Source organism: Amblyomma mixtum, chromosome 1 (assembly GCF_055824585.1).
Source record: "Amblyomma mixtum isolate Tamu chromosome 1, ASM5582458v1, whole genome shotgun sequence".
Classification (NCBI taxonomy): domain Eukaryota; kingdom Metazoa; phylum Arthropoda; class Arachnida; order Ixodida; family Ixodidae; genus Amblyomma; species Amblyomma mixtum.
Window position 1 is genome coordinate 181,914,953 of NC_143012.1, and position 16,775 is coordinate 181,931,727.

Consider the following 16,775-nt stretch of genomic DNA (forward strand, 5'->3'; position numbering starts at 1 on the left):
TCGATGGTGTGCGCAACGACAGACGTATGGCCCAAGGCAGTCTGAGGAAGATCGAAAGAAGACCTGAAGCGCTGGAGGAGGGCGACGAGTTGATCACGTAGCGCGGGTGGAAGGTCAGCGTCAATGGCACGGTGGAAGACGTCGGAGGGCGGTGGATCATTCTTAACATCACAGGAGCTGAGCACATCGACATCGAAGGAAGCGGTGGTATCAAGAATAGGGTAGGGAAGGCAGGAATCAAGTTCTTCAATACGCCCGAGGCATTCACCTCGGAGCACTGCTGACGGGCACGAAGATGGGTTCGAGACGTAAATTTCACTTTGTCCATGGTCGATCGTCAGAACAGCAAAGGGAAGCAGGAGGCAGGGATGGCGGGAAGCGGTTTCGGAAGGCGTGAAGAAAACAGTTGAATGAGTGACGCCGGCACAGGAGAGGGGTACGAGGGCAGCAGAAAACGGAGGAATGTCGGTATCAGTCGCGACCACAAGTTTGGCAGACTGCGTAGGTACGTCGCAAAAGGGAGCGTCACACAGCGGAGAAAAGGCGATTTCAGCTCGAGCGCAGTCAATAACGGCACGATGGGTCGAAAGGAAGTCACATCCCAGGATGATGTCGTGTGAGCACTGAGACAGCACAATAAACTCGATGGTGTACAAAACATCTTGAATGAGGACACGGGCCGTACATGCGGCTGAGGGATGAATGCGCTGTGATGAGGCGGTGCGAAGCGAAAAGTTAGAAAGTGGGGTAGTCACTTTGCGGAGTCGGCGGCAGAGAGCTTCACTTATAACAGATACTGCAGCGCCCGTGTCGACGAGGGCGAGAACCTTGGCACCTTCCACGAACACTACGATTACATTAGCGGGACGACACGGAGGACTTGAGGAGTTCGAAACAAGCGCAGTTCTTGCCCCCGGAACTGCGGCTGTTAGTTTCCCTCAAGTGCGGAGCTAGAACGTCGCAGCATCGGAGAAGGGGAACGGCGTCGAGGGGAAGGCGATCGGCGAGTGGTGTAAATTTGGCGATCAGGAGAAACAAAGGGGGGACCAGGTAGACTTCTCGGCGAGGATAGTTCGGCATCGTACGGGTAGGAGCGCAGATCAGGTCGAGAAGGCGGAAGGCGCTGGCGGCAAAGCCGCGCGACATGGCCGGGCCGACCACAGGCGTAACAGATGGGTCGGTTGTCCGCAGTACGCCAGGGATTCGTAGGATGTGGGCGAACTCTTGAGAACGGAGCTTGAGACGGGGGCTCAGACGGCGGCGGCGGACGGAAAGAAAGGGCGGCCTGGTAGGAATCGGCTGCCGGTGTATTTCGTGGCCTGGCCACTGCTTGGGCGTACGTCAGGGGTGCTGTCACAGGCGGGAGCACAGGGCTTGACGGTAGCAGGTCAGCGACTTGGTCTTGCACGACACGGCGAATGGTAGGAGCCAAAGACGGGGTCGAGTCAGGAACTTGGCGGGCGGGGTCTTGAAAATGTGATATGAGGGACAGCTGGCGAGCGACCTCTTCGCGAACGAAGGCTTTGATTTGGTTGAGAAGAGGGGAGTCCTCAGGAGAAGTACCGCCCAGGGCCAGTGTAGAGAGGGCCTCGTCGCAGACACCGGCACGCCGTGTGGAAGCGCGCTGCTTGCGGAGCTCGTCGTAGCTCTGGCAAAGCTTAATAACCTCACTGAAGGTGGTAGGATTTTTCGCGAGGAGCATCTGAAATGCGTCGTCAGCGATGCCTTTGAGGATGTGGTGGATCTTGTCCGCTTCTGGCATGGCGGCGTTGACACGTTTGCAGAGGTCAACGATGTCCTCAATGTAACTTGTGAAGGTCTCGTCGGTGTGTTAAGCGCGGTCCCGTAAGCGCTGTTCGGCACGGAGCTTGCGCACCGCAGGGCGGCCGAATACTTCCGCAAAACTCTTCTTAAATACGGGCCAAGTGGGTAGGTCCGCCTCATGGTTTCGAAACCAGAGGTTCGCCACGTCCGTGAGATAAAAGATGACGTTACTCAGCTTGATAGTGTCATCCCATTTGTTGTAGCTGCTCACTCGCTCATACGATGACAACCAGTCGTCAACATCTTGGTCGGCAGTGCCACTGAAGAGGGCAGGGTCACGCTGCCGGATGGCGCCAGAAGAAATGACGGTGGTTGAACTGGCCGCCGGTGTTGGGGCAGTCTCATTTGGCATGGTTGACACAGGCGGCAGCGTACGGCTCCGGAGTTCCAGGTTGGTAGGGGACGAACCCAGCACCTGCACCAATTGTAGGGGTGCGTTTATTAGGCGTCCTCAAGAGACCGAACCGCTGTGCAGGGTCTGGCAGCGTAGACGGGCGTAGCCAGCACCAAGAGAGCGGGGGAACTTCGTCGTCGTCAGGCGCAGCGTAGTGTCGGCGCATAACTTCATCGTCGTCAGGCGCAGCGCAGTGTCGGCGCATGGCGGTAGCGGAACCTGTCACAGTTGGCACACTACAATTTTATTTATTTCACAAATACTGTCGACTGCCCTTTGGCGCTCAAGGCAGGAGTGCACAAAGTTAAAAAAGAAAATTACAAAGTAGTAACAACTAGATAACAGCAACAAATTGCGATTACAGTACGGGTACATAAACTCACTAAGACCAACGGGAAGCAATAAAAGTACAGGCAAATCATCCGACGTCAACCAGACTGAGTGAAAATAATAAAAACAATGAAACCAAAATACAGTGTGTTCTAGACGCGCTACTGCGATACGTGAGACGAAACAGCAGACAAGAAAGATTCCGAAGATAACAGGTTGGTGATATGGCTTGGCAGTCGGTTCCATCCGGAAATGGTGCGTGGAAAGAAGGGACAAGAATGTGCTTTTGTTCGGCATCGTGGCATCAAGATAGTCCTTTCGTGTTTGTTACGGGTGGGGCGTGTTGTGTTGTATTGCATGTAACTCTGAAAATTCAGTTTTGTTTTATTATGTATGATATTGAACAAAATTTGTAGTCGGTGCTGCTTGCGACGGGATTCAAGCGTGGGAAACCCAGATCTGTTGAGCAAATCAGATACCGAGACCTGCCGACCATAAGCGTGATAAATAAACTGGAGTGCTTTCCTCTGGACGCCTTCAGGAATTTTTATATCCGCTTTCGTGTGCGGATCCCATACAGCGTCGACGTATTCGAGCACTGGGCGCACAAGTGATGTGTATGCTGCCAGTTTAGTTTTGCTCGTGCAATGCTTTAGGCGTTGCTTTAATAACCGAAGATTTTTGGGCGCTGCTCAGACAATGAACTGGATGTGTACACTCCAGTTCAGGTTGGTTGTCATGGTTACCCCAAGATTTTTTTCCTGAGTCACTGAGTTGATCGGAAGGCTATTGATTTTGTATGTGCATTGGAGCGGCTGTTTCTTTCGTGTTACTGTCATTTTTCCGCATTTGGAACTGTTTATACCCATTTGCCAAGTACAACACCAGCTGGAAACTGCTGTTAAGTAGCCGCTTAGGAGTGTCTGGTCTTCTACGGATGTGATACTATGGCATATAACACAGTCGTCGGCGAAGAACCGACAGCGTATGCGTGAGTTGAAGGACAGGTCGTTCAAATAAATAAGGAAGAGAAGCGGCCCAAGGACTGAGCCCTGGGGGACTCCTGAAAGTACCGGCGCTTTTGAGGAGTGAGATTCAGATATCTGAACAAACTGATGCCGCTGTGTAAGTTAGGAATCTAACCATTGTACTACTTGCCGATTATTCAACAACCACCTTATTTTAACAAAAGATTGCCATGCGATACCCGGTCAGTCGCTTTTTCAAAGTCAATGAAAATTAAATCTGCCCGTCCATTATTGCCTAGTGACATCATAATTTCATTTGTGATATGAATAAGCTGCATCACTGTCGAAAAGCCTTGCCGAAACCCGTGCTGGCTTTCAACAAAAAAAACTACTTCCCTCTAGGAATGAGCTTATGTGCTTGAAAATAAAATGTTCTAATACCTTACTGGGCGTACATAACAGAGAAATTGGCCTGTAATTCTTCACGCAAAGCTTGTTTCCTGATTTGTGAATGGGTATCACCTTTGCTGTTTTCCAGTCGTTTGAAATTTCTCCTGTCCTGAGACTTTCAGTAAAAATAATGAAAAGGTATTTAGCGCACCACTCATCATGTCTGTAGAGAAAAGCGTTAGGGATATCGTCTGGTCCACAGGATTTTTTTGTGTTCAACTGCAATAGAGCCAAAAAAATGCCCTCCTCGTTAATAATTAGGTCTGGCAGATTGAAGTGGCTAGTTTGTGATTCGGAGACTGAGTTTATGTTACTTAGGAATATAGAAGGAAAGTGTTCATTGAAGGGAGTCGGTAACAACTGTGTTGTTAAGGAGAAGTTTGTTAACCGGGTCGTTTTTTCTGTGACAGATGCCTCCAGAACATTTAACACTATCCGGGATACAGGCTGCCAAGATATCTTCTGATTCCGTAGATTTATTAACAACACTCCTGCAATTGACGTTACTTTTATGCATGAGTTTGTCACGCAGATCCCGTAAACTACCGCTCATTACTTAAAAAAAAGGAAATCTATTGGTCATGATAAGAAAACTCAGCTTGGGTTCGGTTTCCGTTTGTTTTTTTTTTGTTTTTTTGCCTAAGCTTATGGCATATTTCAGTCCTTGCTGCTCTTATCTCTAGCTTAGGTTTATAAAGTGTATTACTGAGTTCAGGAGTTTTTGAGGCGTTCACCATGTCCTTTTTTTCCCGTAAGTTGGTACATTATTTCTGCGACAAAAATTTTCTAACATATTTGCCTGTCAGGAAGACCACTGCGATATTAATCCAATTATATTTTCTTCCATGTCTGACTTCAGTAGTTATTAGCCTGAAGGTATTCACATGGCGCTTCATAATATCGTCGTCCTAGGTTAGGGAGGATTTTTATTTATGACGTACTTCTATAAGTGGCTTGTAAATCTTGAAATCCTGCTTTCGTTGCGTTCTGACCAGCGAGCATCTGTTCCAGCATTCCTTTTGACAAAACGTCTGGATTGACTTCCACCAACTCAAGCTAGTAGGTCGACAGGAGCAGAACGGACATGTGCCAGGTATTTCATGCAGAGAGATCAAGACAGCAGCACCGATAATCTGCTGTTATTCCAATAGCTTTTGGCAGGTAAATATTCAGTGATCTGGATCATTCTGCAAAGAGAGTTGGCCAGCATGTCGCCAGTCCAGCCGCTGCCATGTGTGCTGGTTCGAAGCGGCATCAGCGGGTCTTTTATACTCTTAGGTGAGGTGGCGTAACGTGACCTCACTTTAAGTCGGTCCGACGTTTGGTTGGTCCCAGTGGGGCGAAGCAGTGACTGGCTCTTCATTGGCTGTCCAGATTTCGCTGCCTATTGATGATGCAGGAGCTGCCGGGAAATGAAGGAGACGCATTGGGCGGGCTTATCTGTTCGACGCAGATTGCCGCTGGGTAGCAGCTACATGTGAGACAATTCCCCGATGGCAAGAGCCACGACCTAGATCATGAAGTAAAAAAGACTGTATCACCGCGTCTCTCGTACTGTTTGGTGACGTGACGTAAGCTGACGTCAATTTAAGTCAGCCCGGAGGGGCGACGTCTTGATCAAAGTGGGCTGTTCAGTGATGATTCAGCAGTTGCAGGGAAATGATGTCGCCACGGGCGGGCTTAGCTGCGCACTGCAGATTGCCGCTTGGTAGCAGCTAACTGTAGAAAACGATTCCCAGAGGAAAACAGCCCCACCTGGATCATGAAGCAAAATGGGTTGCTGTGCATATTGGTACTGTTCCAACTCTATCACAATTTACCCCTCTATTACAAAACAACGCTACAACAAATAAAGACAGGATCTGTTGGAGAGGAGGAATAACCGCGAACTTGACAGGACTGAAGAACGAGAAGAGGACAGGACGAGCGGTATTACCGCTCGTCCTGTCCTCTTCTCGTTCTTCAGTCCTGTCAAGTTAGCGGTTATTCCTCCTCCCCAACATGTCAGACCAACTGGCCCAAAGCTTCCCTCGTTGAAAGACAGGATCAACCACTATCATTTGCGTTTAGCACAGTTTACTCCTCAGTATAGAGTGCGTGTTAGCCACTTGACTGGGCACTTAGTATAAATGTTGTACAATGCTGGCTCAACTTCGTGCTTTTCCTTGGTTGATAGAGCTAGCGACGTTCCACGATGAAAGCCTCCGGAAGTATTTCCATTGAGGAGCGCACTTACCGAAGCGAATGAACCGTAGTTGACAGACGCCGGGCCCCGCGGGAAGTACAGCGTAGGCTGCAGTATAGCGGAGGGGATTATCACCGTATTCTTGTATTTATGGTAGTAGGCGTTCACTTCGGCCAAGGGTACGATGAAGCTCTTCTTGCCGCGCACTAGGCGCCTGATCTCCGCTCTCCGTGCCTGCACCCAGCTCGCGAAGTACCTCCCCTCGGTGTCGCCCATTTCGGCTGCGGCGTAAACAGATGCGGTGCATGGTTAGACGTGAAAACGGACCGCAGAGTGTGCGACTCACTATATTTAACATTCTGCGTTTACGGTTGCCTTATGGTTACCAGAGCTGAATACTACGCATTTTTCTTTTACTCTTCTTTCTTTGCTGGAGATTTTTCTTTATGCGTTTGAATTATTTACCGCCCTGTGCAGACACCAATGCTGACAGGCTACGTGAAAAGCAAAATACAGATGTCTCAGTAATGTACCCTTAGCTCTAACAAAGGAAGAACAGAGAAAAAAACATTGTATTCCCGACAGGTGCAGTTCGTGCGCGGCTATTCCTCTTTCGGCAAGTGGTGAGTGGGTCTGCCGACTGCCGAGCATACATCTGCCCGTGTTCTCGGGTTACACCATCATCCGGGCAGTGAAATCCGAATCACGCAATGATACGTAGATATCAAGCGTCGCAATTGAACGAATCGGCACGGCTAGTGCACAGCGGGTGGTGTCTAATAACGACAAGGCAGCAGTTGAAAGGCGGCTAATTTAACAGAAGTTTACGGGGGGGACCAACAGACTACTTTCTGCGCTCTCATCGAATATCCGCGGCTTAGCGCAAAGGCCGTTTGACAACCTGACAAATGTGCAACAAAATTACACCGAGTGGAAAGCGCTATTCAAGGTAGCGTTTCCTTCGGCATCAAAATCCTAACACATCTTCAGTGTTACGAAGACTGGCCAGACAAGCCACCAAGAAAGGAGCGAGACGCACGTCAAAAAAGCAAGGCTATGACCAGCTTTCTTAGCCGTCGCACACAGGTGTCCTCTGACGGCCGCCAATAGCAAGTATGGCGTTGCTGAGCAGGAGTATTTCCAGTTGTACTTGAGAGAAAACTAGTCTGCCGTGAAATAGGGCGCGAAGATGTTGACACTTGTGGCTTCTTCTTGTTTTCTGCTTCAAATACATATAAGATTCTGTCTGTGCCAGCAGGGAAATGCTTTTACGGCCACAGTATGAATGAGTTGTAGCAAAGATTAACTGTTCACGCGGTAGTTTTTGATGCTCAAGGCCATTCAATACCTAGCAGCATCCTCAAAATCTAGAAGCGCTTGTCCAAGTTTGCTCAGCTTGGCCATAACAGCGGCGACACGGAGCGCACAGACGCTTGTTTCTGCACTCGGCGCAGACCAGGTTCGATCCTGGAGGTATCCGAGACTAGGGCGGCCAAGAATAGTTGCTTCAGTGCATGATGCTACTCTCTGAAAGAGTGGACATGATTCTGCAAACCAGGGCTAACACCATCTATCACCGCGAAGCGTTGATATCTGCTGTGTTCTTTGGATGTTTCCTTTGATGCCAGCAACACGCGATTTCACCACTTTGCTACGCAAGACGTGAGTAGAGTCCTCTGGAAAAATTATGCGTCACGCGTTAATCGCAGGAATGTCCGCAGGCGGCACGTCATCACTGACCGTAGACTGCCTCCACCGACGACGCGTTCGGGAATTCGGTCGAGTGGCCAATATTGAAGGCCATATTCTTCAGCTTCCGCAGTGCGATCGCAAGGGTGTCGCCAGTAAGCCACTTGGTTGCCAGCATCGTCGCTTCATAGGCAGCCCTTACTCTGCTGACCAAACTCCGTATATTTTCCATGATGCCGATGGAAGCCACTGCAATACGGAGAAGCAAAAGATTTCGGTGGACTATTACTTATTAAAGTCAGCATCGAATGAAACGGTAATAGTCTTGCTCTCTGTTCAGGCAACACCCGATACCAGATGATCGTTCAGGGTTCACCTTTATGCTGCGGTACCAAGACAGTATTCTGAATCTTGTCAACTACCAACTATGTAGCATCCATAGATAAGAGAATTTTCTAAGCAACACTTACGAATTTCGCTGTAGTGGCTCATAACGGCCACTTCCATCAGCACCGCGACCCTGGCGACGCAGTCCTCCTCGCAAAAGCTTCCACACGATGCGTTCTTTCCGCTTGCATACCTGGTCAGCCTTCGCAAAAGCCTCCATGCCATGACATGCCGTAGGCCTTGCAGTCCAATACTGTCGGGATCAGCCAATACTATGGCAGTCGTCAACGCCTGCTTCATTGCCCGCAGTCGGTCTGTTGCGCCGTACATATTGTCAGTGTGGTTTTCAAAAGCTTCAATCCACTTCTCTGTGAAAAAGTAAAAAGAGGAAATCAGGTCTTCACCAAGTCAGCTCTGCTCTCAAGTCTGAAATTTCAAGTTCCAATTTTTTTAGTGCGGTAGCACTAATAGGGACATTTTCTTTCGGGTATGCCTATACGTACAGTCTTTGTCAAAAGTAACCAGGCTGCCGGGAAGGATGTGGGAGCTGCGTGCGGCCTTGCGGCGGCGTTGCGTTCGCTGGCACTTGCCGGCGCTCGTCAGCTCCGAGGGCACAGCAGCTGACATATATTCGCGCTCTCACTCTCGTTCCTTAGATGACACAAAATTCGCTGTGGCTTAGATTGGTTAAGCCGGGTAATTGCGAAAGCAATATCCGTACCTACGCCATGGTACAGCTGGTAGTGTAGCTGGTGGTGGTGCTTGTGGTTAGACTTGTGGTGATGCATCGGTTATACAATCCAATCTAATCCAATCCATTCCAATGCAATCCAATCCAATTCAATCCACTCCAATCCAATCCACTTCTATCCAATCCAATCCAATGTAATCTACTCTAATCTAATGTAATCTAATCAATCTAATCCAATCTAATCTAATGCAATCAAGTACAAATGAATGTCAATGGTGGTCACCGCCGCGGCACGGCAAAGGCGTGAAAGTGCAAGTAGTATTGCTTTGGTGGTCACCGCCGCGGCACGGCAAAGGCGTGAAAGTGCAAGTAGTATTGATTTCGCAATAAAATTAGGCGCGTATGATGTGCGGGCTGCACTTTCACGTTTTCGGAGCACGGCTGTGCCGAGCGAGTGCGCTGAGTATAGCAACGGTGTTGTTGGCTCTTTTCAGGCAACTGCCCTTACGCGGATAATTTTCTCATTTTTCGTTATATAATTATGCGTGTTTACGTTCTGTTAGATCAAATGGATTAGCTGCTGAAGTGGATCAGCAAAATTCATTTCCATCTCCATCCATTTCTAAAATCGATCTGTGCCGCTGCTAAAATGGATCAGCAAAATAGCGCTTTTCGCGTTTGATGTGCCTGTGAATTCAAGCTTGGTAACAGGCCTCCAAAAACAAATACGTTTTTTTCCGGGGCGCCTTGCGTACTGCCAGTTTAGGCGGCCCCAGTACAGAAACAGGGGGAAGCTTCGTGAGCTTTTCATGCCCACTTATCTCTCTTTTATATTTGCAAACCGTGCCTCTTAGTCTCTTATTTACGCTTAGTATAAACCTGCGCGCAATGCTTGATTGCAATAATTTATTGTATTTGCTTGTGGGAAAGTTTATCCGTGTAAGAAATAAACTGCGATGAAGCCTTCCTCACGCTCAATCATTAGGCACACGTGATTATTTTTCTAAATACGCCCAACCATTTATTTCTCGGCAGCCCTGCCTCGCAAATCTAGGACGGATGTGCCTGTGCGCCTCCTCCCGCAGCCTTCACGGCAGCCGGGTTACTTTGAGCAAAAACTGTACGTACAGGCGTGAGCAAAATTGGAGAGACCACGGTTCTCGCGACACAAGCGGCTGCGCGGCCGCACCGCGGCGCTGCTATGCCGTGCGGCGCTCTCGCTGCGAAAGTGCTCAGAGCCAGAGCAATGACAAACTTTGCCCTCGCTCTTGCGCGTGTGCTTATCACGATTTACACATTTTCAGTGCTCTGTTCGATTGCTCTCAAGCTGACGGTCGCAACGGTCGCAACGTTCGGTAACGCGCATCGCAAAGTGCCCAGGATATGGCGCTGCCGCGCAGTAGCGGTGCAAGCGGGCGATAGCTCCACGTCAGACCACTTCAATCCGTAGCGGCAAAAGCAGGTTTCATATTAGTTTGACTGATTTTTATTGTTTTCTCCCCACTGAAGAAAAAGTGGTTCGTTTTTACTTTCAGTTACGAACTCGCCAGCACGAGAGTTTGGTCGTGTAACTCAACCAATACTGGATTCCTGTCGGAGATCCTGAACAAGCTTTCTTGGTCCATGATCCTGAAAACTTCGGTTCAGATTCTGAGTACTGATTGGTGAACGCGAGTTATTTTGCGCTACTTCATTTGGCCATCGAGTTTATTCAGATCGCTGGGAAGCAAACAAAGAGACACCACAGAAAACTTGACAGAACTTTCATTTTCCGGGCAAGTATTTACTGGATATCAAAACAAAACTCGCCTGTCGCTGAAATCGTGCAACCAGGCCTGTGCGGCGGCGTGATCTCGGTGACCAGAACCGACAACGCACTCCCTCGCAAGAGCAGGATTTGGCCACCCTGATGAAGTACTTGGCCACAGCATTCTATGAACAAGCCAAATAACCCGCGGCCCTTAGTCCACTGTGGCTGCGGAGCAAATGACCAAGGTTGTATGAGGCGTATACAGTACCAAAGGGCGGGCACGTACTGTCCATCCATCAGGATATAGATGGCAACACAGAGGAGTTTTATAGTATTAACGAGAAGGTGACAGCTATCGTAATTAGCTTAATCAGAGGTACAAGCTGAAGGTGGTGCAGGTCTACACGCCTGCATCCAGCCATAATCACCAGACTGATGAAAGCTTCTATGAAGACGTGAAAAGGGCAGCGAAAAACAAACAGTACACTACACTCATGGGCGACTTCAATGCGAAGGCGGGCAAGGAGTAGGCCGGAGACCAGGCGGTAGGCGACTATGGCAATGGCTCTAGAAATAGCATTTGAAGTTATTATTAGAGTTAGCAGAGAGAAATAATTTACGGATCATGAATACTTCCTTCAGCAAACGAGAAAGCAGCAAGTGCCCGTGAAAGAGCCTCAATGATCAGACTAAATATGAAATCAAATAGACTTTATACTATGCGCTCACCCTGGCATCGCGCAGGAGCTAGAGGTCTTTGGAAAGGTGCGTTGTAGTGACCACAGAATAGGGAAGTCTTGAATTAGCCTAGACTTGAAGAGGGAAAGGAAGAAAGTAGTGAAGCGGAAGTCCAATAATGGGTTAGTGATAAGAGGGAAACTAGAGGAATTTAGAATATCACTTCACTGAGGAAGGCGATTCTAATGTTCAAGCAATGCACGATAACCTCACAGCTAGCATTTCGGAGTGCGCAGAAGTTGGTAGGATTGTTCGACAAGATACCGGCAAGCTATCCCAGGAGACAAATGATCCGATAATAGGCTTTTCTCGTGTCGGGCTTTTCTCTGCTGTCTTCGCGTAGTCGGTGTCGCTTCGGTTTCCTCTTTCCCGTTGCTCCAGGCTTTCGGAGGCGGTAAATCCCACTTGTGATTGTAGGCTTTTCTCGTGTTGGGGCACGAATTAACGGCAGGATGCCTTTTTACTTTTTCGAACAACTGTTTATTAACAAGGTTAAGCTAAGAGTGATTACATAGGTGCGTACGGTTCAGCGTCCATCTTGTGTCTGGTTCTTCGTCTTCCTCCCCAGGGTTGCTGGTCGCCCCGTCGCCCAGGGTTGTCGGACGACCACGCTTTTTCCGCTTCCCGCGTTCGCCGCCTATCGGGAAGTTCGCTAACATTCGGCTATTCTGGCATCCGAAGCGCCCTCGCTTTCGTCCGAAGGCTCCTTAAAGTCTTCAGTGTCATCGCACGAGGTGGACCACGTTTTCAGCGAACTTATGTGAGCCGTCGTTGCGTAGTACCTGCCTCGTCTCCCCTTCAGTGCCGTGACTCCATAGGTGCCGTTTGGTTTGACTACGGTCACGACAAGTGGCCTTTAAAAAGAGGCTGCGTCTTTGTCGGTTCGCCGGTGTGCTCGGGAACACACCGCATGACGACTACGTCGCCAACCCTGCGCGCGTCCCCGCTGCAGTGACGCATGTCGAACCTTGTCTTGTACTTTGCCTGAGAGTCCAGTATTCTTGAACGCACGTCAGCTTGAAGTTGTTCTGGATCTGTCCAGGTGACATTATCTTCTGTCTCTGAAATCTCGCGCAACGCTCCATCGTCAAATTTCGGGTTGTAGCCGTACAGCACCTCGAACGGAGCCCTTCCGATACTCTTGTTGTAGGACGCGTTCAGAACATTGCTTCGATACTATGAAGGTCACAGGGTAGGTGTGTCCACTGACCGTCACGCGTGCCGTGCATTGTCCAGACGGCGAAACTAGATGGCCTACAGCGGTGCGGATTTGTGGATCATCCATGCCTCCATATCTCATCTAGTCACCCACTTTAACGAGTGCTGGAAGTCAGGTACACTCCCTGCCACCTGGAAGCATGGAAAAATCATATTTATTCCTAAACCCCACAAACCCATCAACATAGAGAATATCCGACCAATTTCTCTGACATCTTGTCTCGGCAAGGCATTCGAACACATAATTCTTGCCCGACTAACCACGTACATGGAAGACAACCACCTTTTTCCGCACAGCATGGTGGGCTTTCGTGCGCATCTATCAGCACAGGATGCCCTACTACAAATTACACATGACGTGCTTGATGACACGATCCCCCACCTCACTAAAGCTATTCTGGCGGTTGACCTCACAAAGGCATTTGACAGGATTCGACACGATGCCATTTTGCGAGAACTACAGGCACTACAGGTAGGCTCAAATACCTACAACTACGTTCGCGCCTTTCTCTCGGGCCGCACTGCCTCCCTGCACATAGCTGAGCTGAGCACACCACCTTATACACTCGGCGAGCTTGGAACACCCCAAGGCGCGGTCCTCTCCCCCCTTCTATTTAATATTGCTCTCATCCCCCTAGCTCATAAACTCGCTCTCATCCCACACCTAAGGCATACCTTGTACGCTGATGATATTACGGCATGGACCACTCACGGATCTGATGGAGAAATTGAGGAAACTCTTCAATTAGCAGCTGACACCATCTCCGCTCATGCGTCATCTATTGGGCTCGAATGCTCCCCCTCTAAATCCGCGCTTCTCCTCATAAGACCGAAATCTGCAGCTAATTCGCCCATTCAAATCACTTTACAAGGAACCCCTATCCCCGTCACCCCCACCCTCCGTATCCTTGGCCTTTACTTGCAGGATTCCGGACGCAATGATCATACCCTTAAAACACTCAAGGCCTCCACGCAATCCGTGTTGCAACTTCTACGCCGCGTATCCTCCCTGCACAAAGGTTTAGACGAAGCGGATAGCATGAAAGTAGTGCATGCTTTTACACTTAGCCGCATTTTATACGCCACCCCATATCTTAAGCTGAACCGCATAGAAACAGAGCGAGTGAACGCCATGATTCGTCTAGCAACCAAGGCAGCCTTAAACCTACCCCGCAGCACTAGCACAGCCAAGCTCCTTGAATTAGGCATGCATAACACCATTCAGGAACTAGTAGACGCGCACCTTCAGACACAGTATCTAAGACTTGCCGCGAGCGCAACTGGCAGGCATATCCTCGCTTCCCTTCGCATCAACATTCCCGCTAATCAGACATCCCTTATAGCCATTCCTCGACACATTCATACCCCCCTCGTTGTGAAACCCCTTCCCCGGAACATTCATCCCCAGTACCACATCCCTCGCCGCATGGCTCGCGCTAAGGCCCTACACAAGTATTACGGACAAGCCCAGGACGCCATTTGGGTAGACGCCGCGTGCACAACTCATGAAGCTGTAGCAGTTGGTTACAATCCAGTCCTAGCACAGCCCCTCACACACCGCCTTCCCTCGGGCTGTACGTCTGAGGAGGCAGAGGAAACCGCCATCGCCCTAGCCCTTGTACATTCCAATGCAAACTACATCTTTAGCGACTCCAAAACGGCTCTGTTCAACTTCGCGAGAGGCAGGATTCACGCCCCTGCTTGGAAGTTGTTGAACACCCCCTCCAAAAACTTACCACGCAGGGTAGAGCTCCAGTGGGTGCCGGCTCACTCTGGGAATCCAGGAAACGAGGCTGCCGATAAATTGGCCCGAGGTTTGATTTGCCGGGCTCAGGACGGCCTCGGTCCAGGTTTCTCGAGAGAGCGGGCGCACACCTTTGCAGAGCTCACGCAAATGCCCCGCTTGGACCGTCGGACTTACCCTCCTCCACACCCCTCCCTTACCCATTCCCAACAAATCCTCTGGAGACGCCTCCAGACCCGCTCTCTCTCATCCCCTCAGCTCCTATCTCTCTACTGTGGCACCTCCCCTGCATGCACCCTGTGCGGCGACCCTCACGCCACACTCTCCCACATCCTTTTCGGCTGCCCTGCTGATCCTCCCCCGCAGGGACAGCCCGCGTTATCAAGTTGGGAGGACTGGGAGGTCGTGCTCTCGTCTCCGGACCCGCCATCGCAGCTTGCTGCGGTGCTTCGGGGTGCCGACGTCATGGACAAACACCGCATGAACGTTACGACGTAGAGTGGGACCGTGCGGTGGTCCAGGGACCCAAGGGGGGTCTAAACACACTTGCCATGATAAAGTTTTTCTCTCTCTCTCTCCCATGTGGTCGTCACTTTCTTGAGCTGCGCTCAAATGGTCCATTTATGGCAGACTATTATACGCCTGTGTCCACTAACGCAGTTACCGCGCGACCGTCGAAAGCCATTTCAAGGTTGGTGGTTCGTGCCTTCGCATTGCAAGTTGGTATTTGAGTCGGGTTTCAGCTTTTTCCGCTGCTGTGATCCAGGCCGGGATAGGTGGTTGTGATTTCGCTAGACGGAGGCGTCAAACCGAAGTCGGGTCGCGTCGTAGACAAAGTTGTATGCAACGTTGGAGTCTTGATGCTGCGTGGTCGGTGGAGGATCTTTGGTGTTTCGCTCGTAAGCAACTTCACTTCCAAAGGTTGCTGTCTTTAGTATCCCCTACGCTAGCTGGGAGACCTTCGAAAGGCCCATGCGGAGCGACGGCTTAGGGAAGTGAAGTGCGCGGGTAATGGTGATGGTGACCGGGACTGACGGTTCAACGCGCATTCACGTCGAATGAGGTAATTGTCAATCTCCCGGAGTCGTTGGCAGAGGCACTGTCGTGCAGCGTCTAAGGAAAAGCCGTGGAACCCCATTCAGCTATACGTGCAGTATCGGTGGATGTGGCTGGGCTCACTGCAATAGAATAAGAGTGGACGACCCTTGTTAGGGGTCCTCAAGAGGTCTGCTTTCCTTGCCTTCACTTGCTGAAACATGAGCGGGAGGGCCACTGTGGGATCTGGGCGGAACGTACGGCTCGTGGCCCAGGCTGGCTGGACGTCTTTGGCAACGTACCGCGGAGGCGTAAGTCCTAGCGTGGGGCTGTATGGTTGAGGCTCTTGCATGAGGAACGCTGAAAGCCTCGCAGGCTTCCTCACGAACGACGTCAGTTAGAGATGCGACGTGCGGTGATGAGGGTAGAAGTCGGCGAAACTCCTCGTGGACAACCTCGCGGATGACTTCCCGCAAATTTGCCCTGGTAATTGGCACGGTATCGAGGCGGCTGCTGCCTGTCATACTGGCGACTTCCTGCTTCTAGGGTCCTCTTTATGATGGCCACATCCGCGGTGAATTCCACAAAGGTATTCGGTGTTCTGCGGACCAAATCGCCAAAAACGGGCTTAGAAAATCTGGTGCTTCAGAAAATCCAAGCCGCCGCGGTGGCTCAGTGGTTATGGTGCTCGGCTGCTGACCAGAAACACGCGGGTTCGGTTTGGTTTATTGGGGTTTAACGTCCCGAAGCAACTCAGGCTATGAGGGACGCCGTAGTGAAGGGCTCTGGAAATTTCGACCACCTGGGATTCTTTAACGTGCGCTGACATCGCACAGCCCATGGGCCTCTAGAATTTCGCCTTCATCGAAATTCAGCCGCCGCGGCCGGGATCGAACCCGTACCTTTCGGGTCAGCAGCCGAGCGCCGTAACCGCTGAGCCAACGCGGCGGGGCAGACGCTGGTTCGATCTCGGCCGCGGCGGTTGAATATCTTTCGAGGAGAAATTCTAGAGGCCCGTGTACTGTGCGATGTCAGTGCAGGCTAAAGAACCCCAGGTGGTCGAAATTTCCGGAGTCCTCCACTACGGCGTCTCTCATAGCCTGAGTCGCTTTGGGACATTAAACCCCATAAACGAGAAACCAGAAAATCTCACCTTCTTCTCTTCGCTCATGCTGGGATTTACGCGTCGAAAAAGGTTTTCATTCCTTCGACATACGCAGTCACAGTTTCATTTGGGTTTTGAATTCGCAAATACAGCAGAGACCTCCCTTCTTTCTTTCCGGACGACGCTGCCGAACGTTACCAGTAGCTGTTCCTTCAGGGTCTCCAAGAAACTCGTGGTTTTCAAAGCATGTTCTGGCTGGCCCGTCAG

At 50.4% G+C, this 16,775-nt stretch overlaps 1 protein-coding gene across 1 annotated transcript in view; it reads right to left on the bottom strand.

The window, feature by feature from the left end:
- The window catches only part of LOC149370150 (neprilysin-3-like), a 105,581-nt gene that overhangs the window by 13,143 nt on the left and 75,663 nt on the right, over positions 1 to 16,775 (bottom strand). The window contains exons 11-13 of the mRNA XM_089576993.1: positions 8,311 to 8,595; positions 7,892 to 8,089; positions 6,203 to 6,432 (exon numbers count right to left, since the gene is read on the bottom strand). Of these exons, the coding sequence (XP_089433119.1) occupies positions 6,203 to 6,432; positions 7,892 to 8,089; positions 8,311 to 8,595 (713 nt within the window). The remainder of the gene's footprint in view (positions 1 to 6,202; positions 6,433 to 7,891; positions 8,090 to 8,310; positions 8,596 to 16,775) is intronic.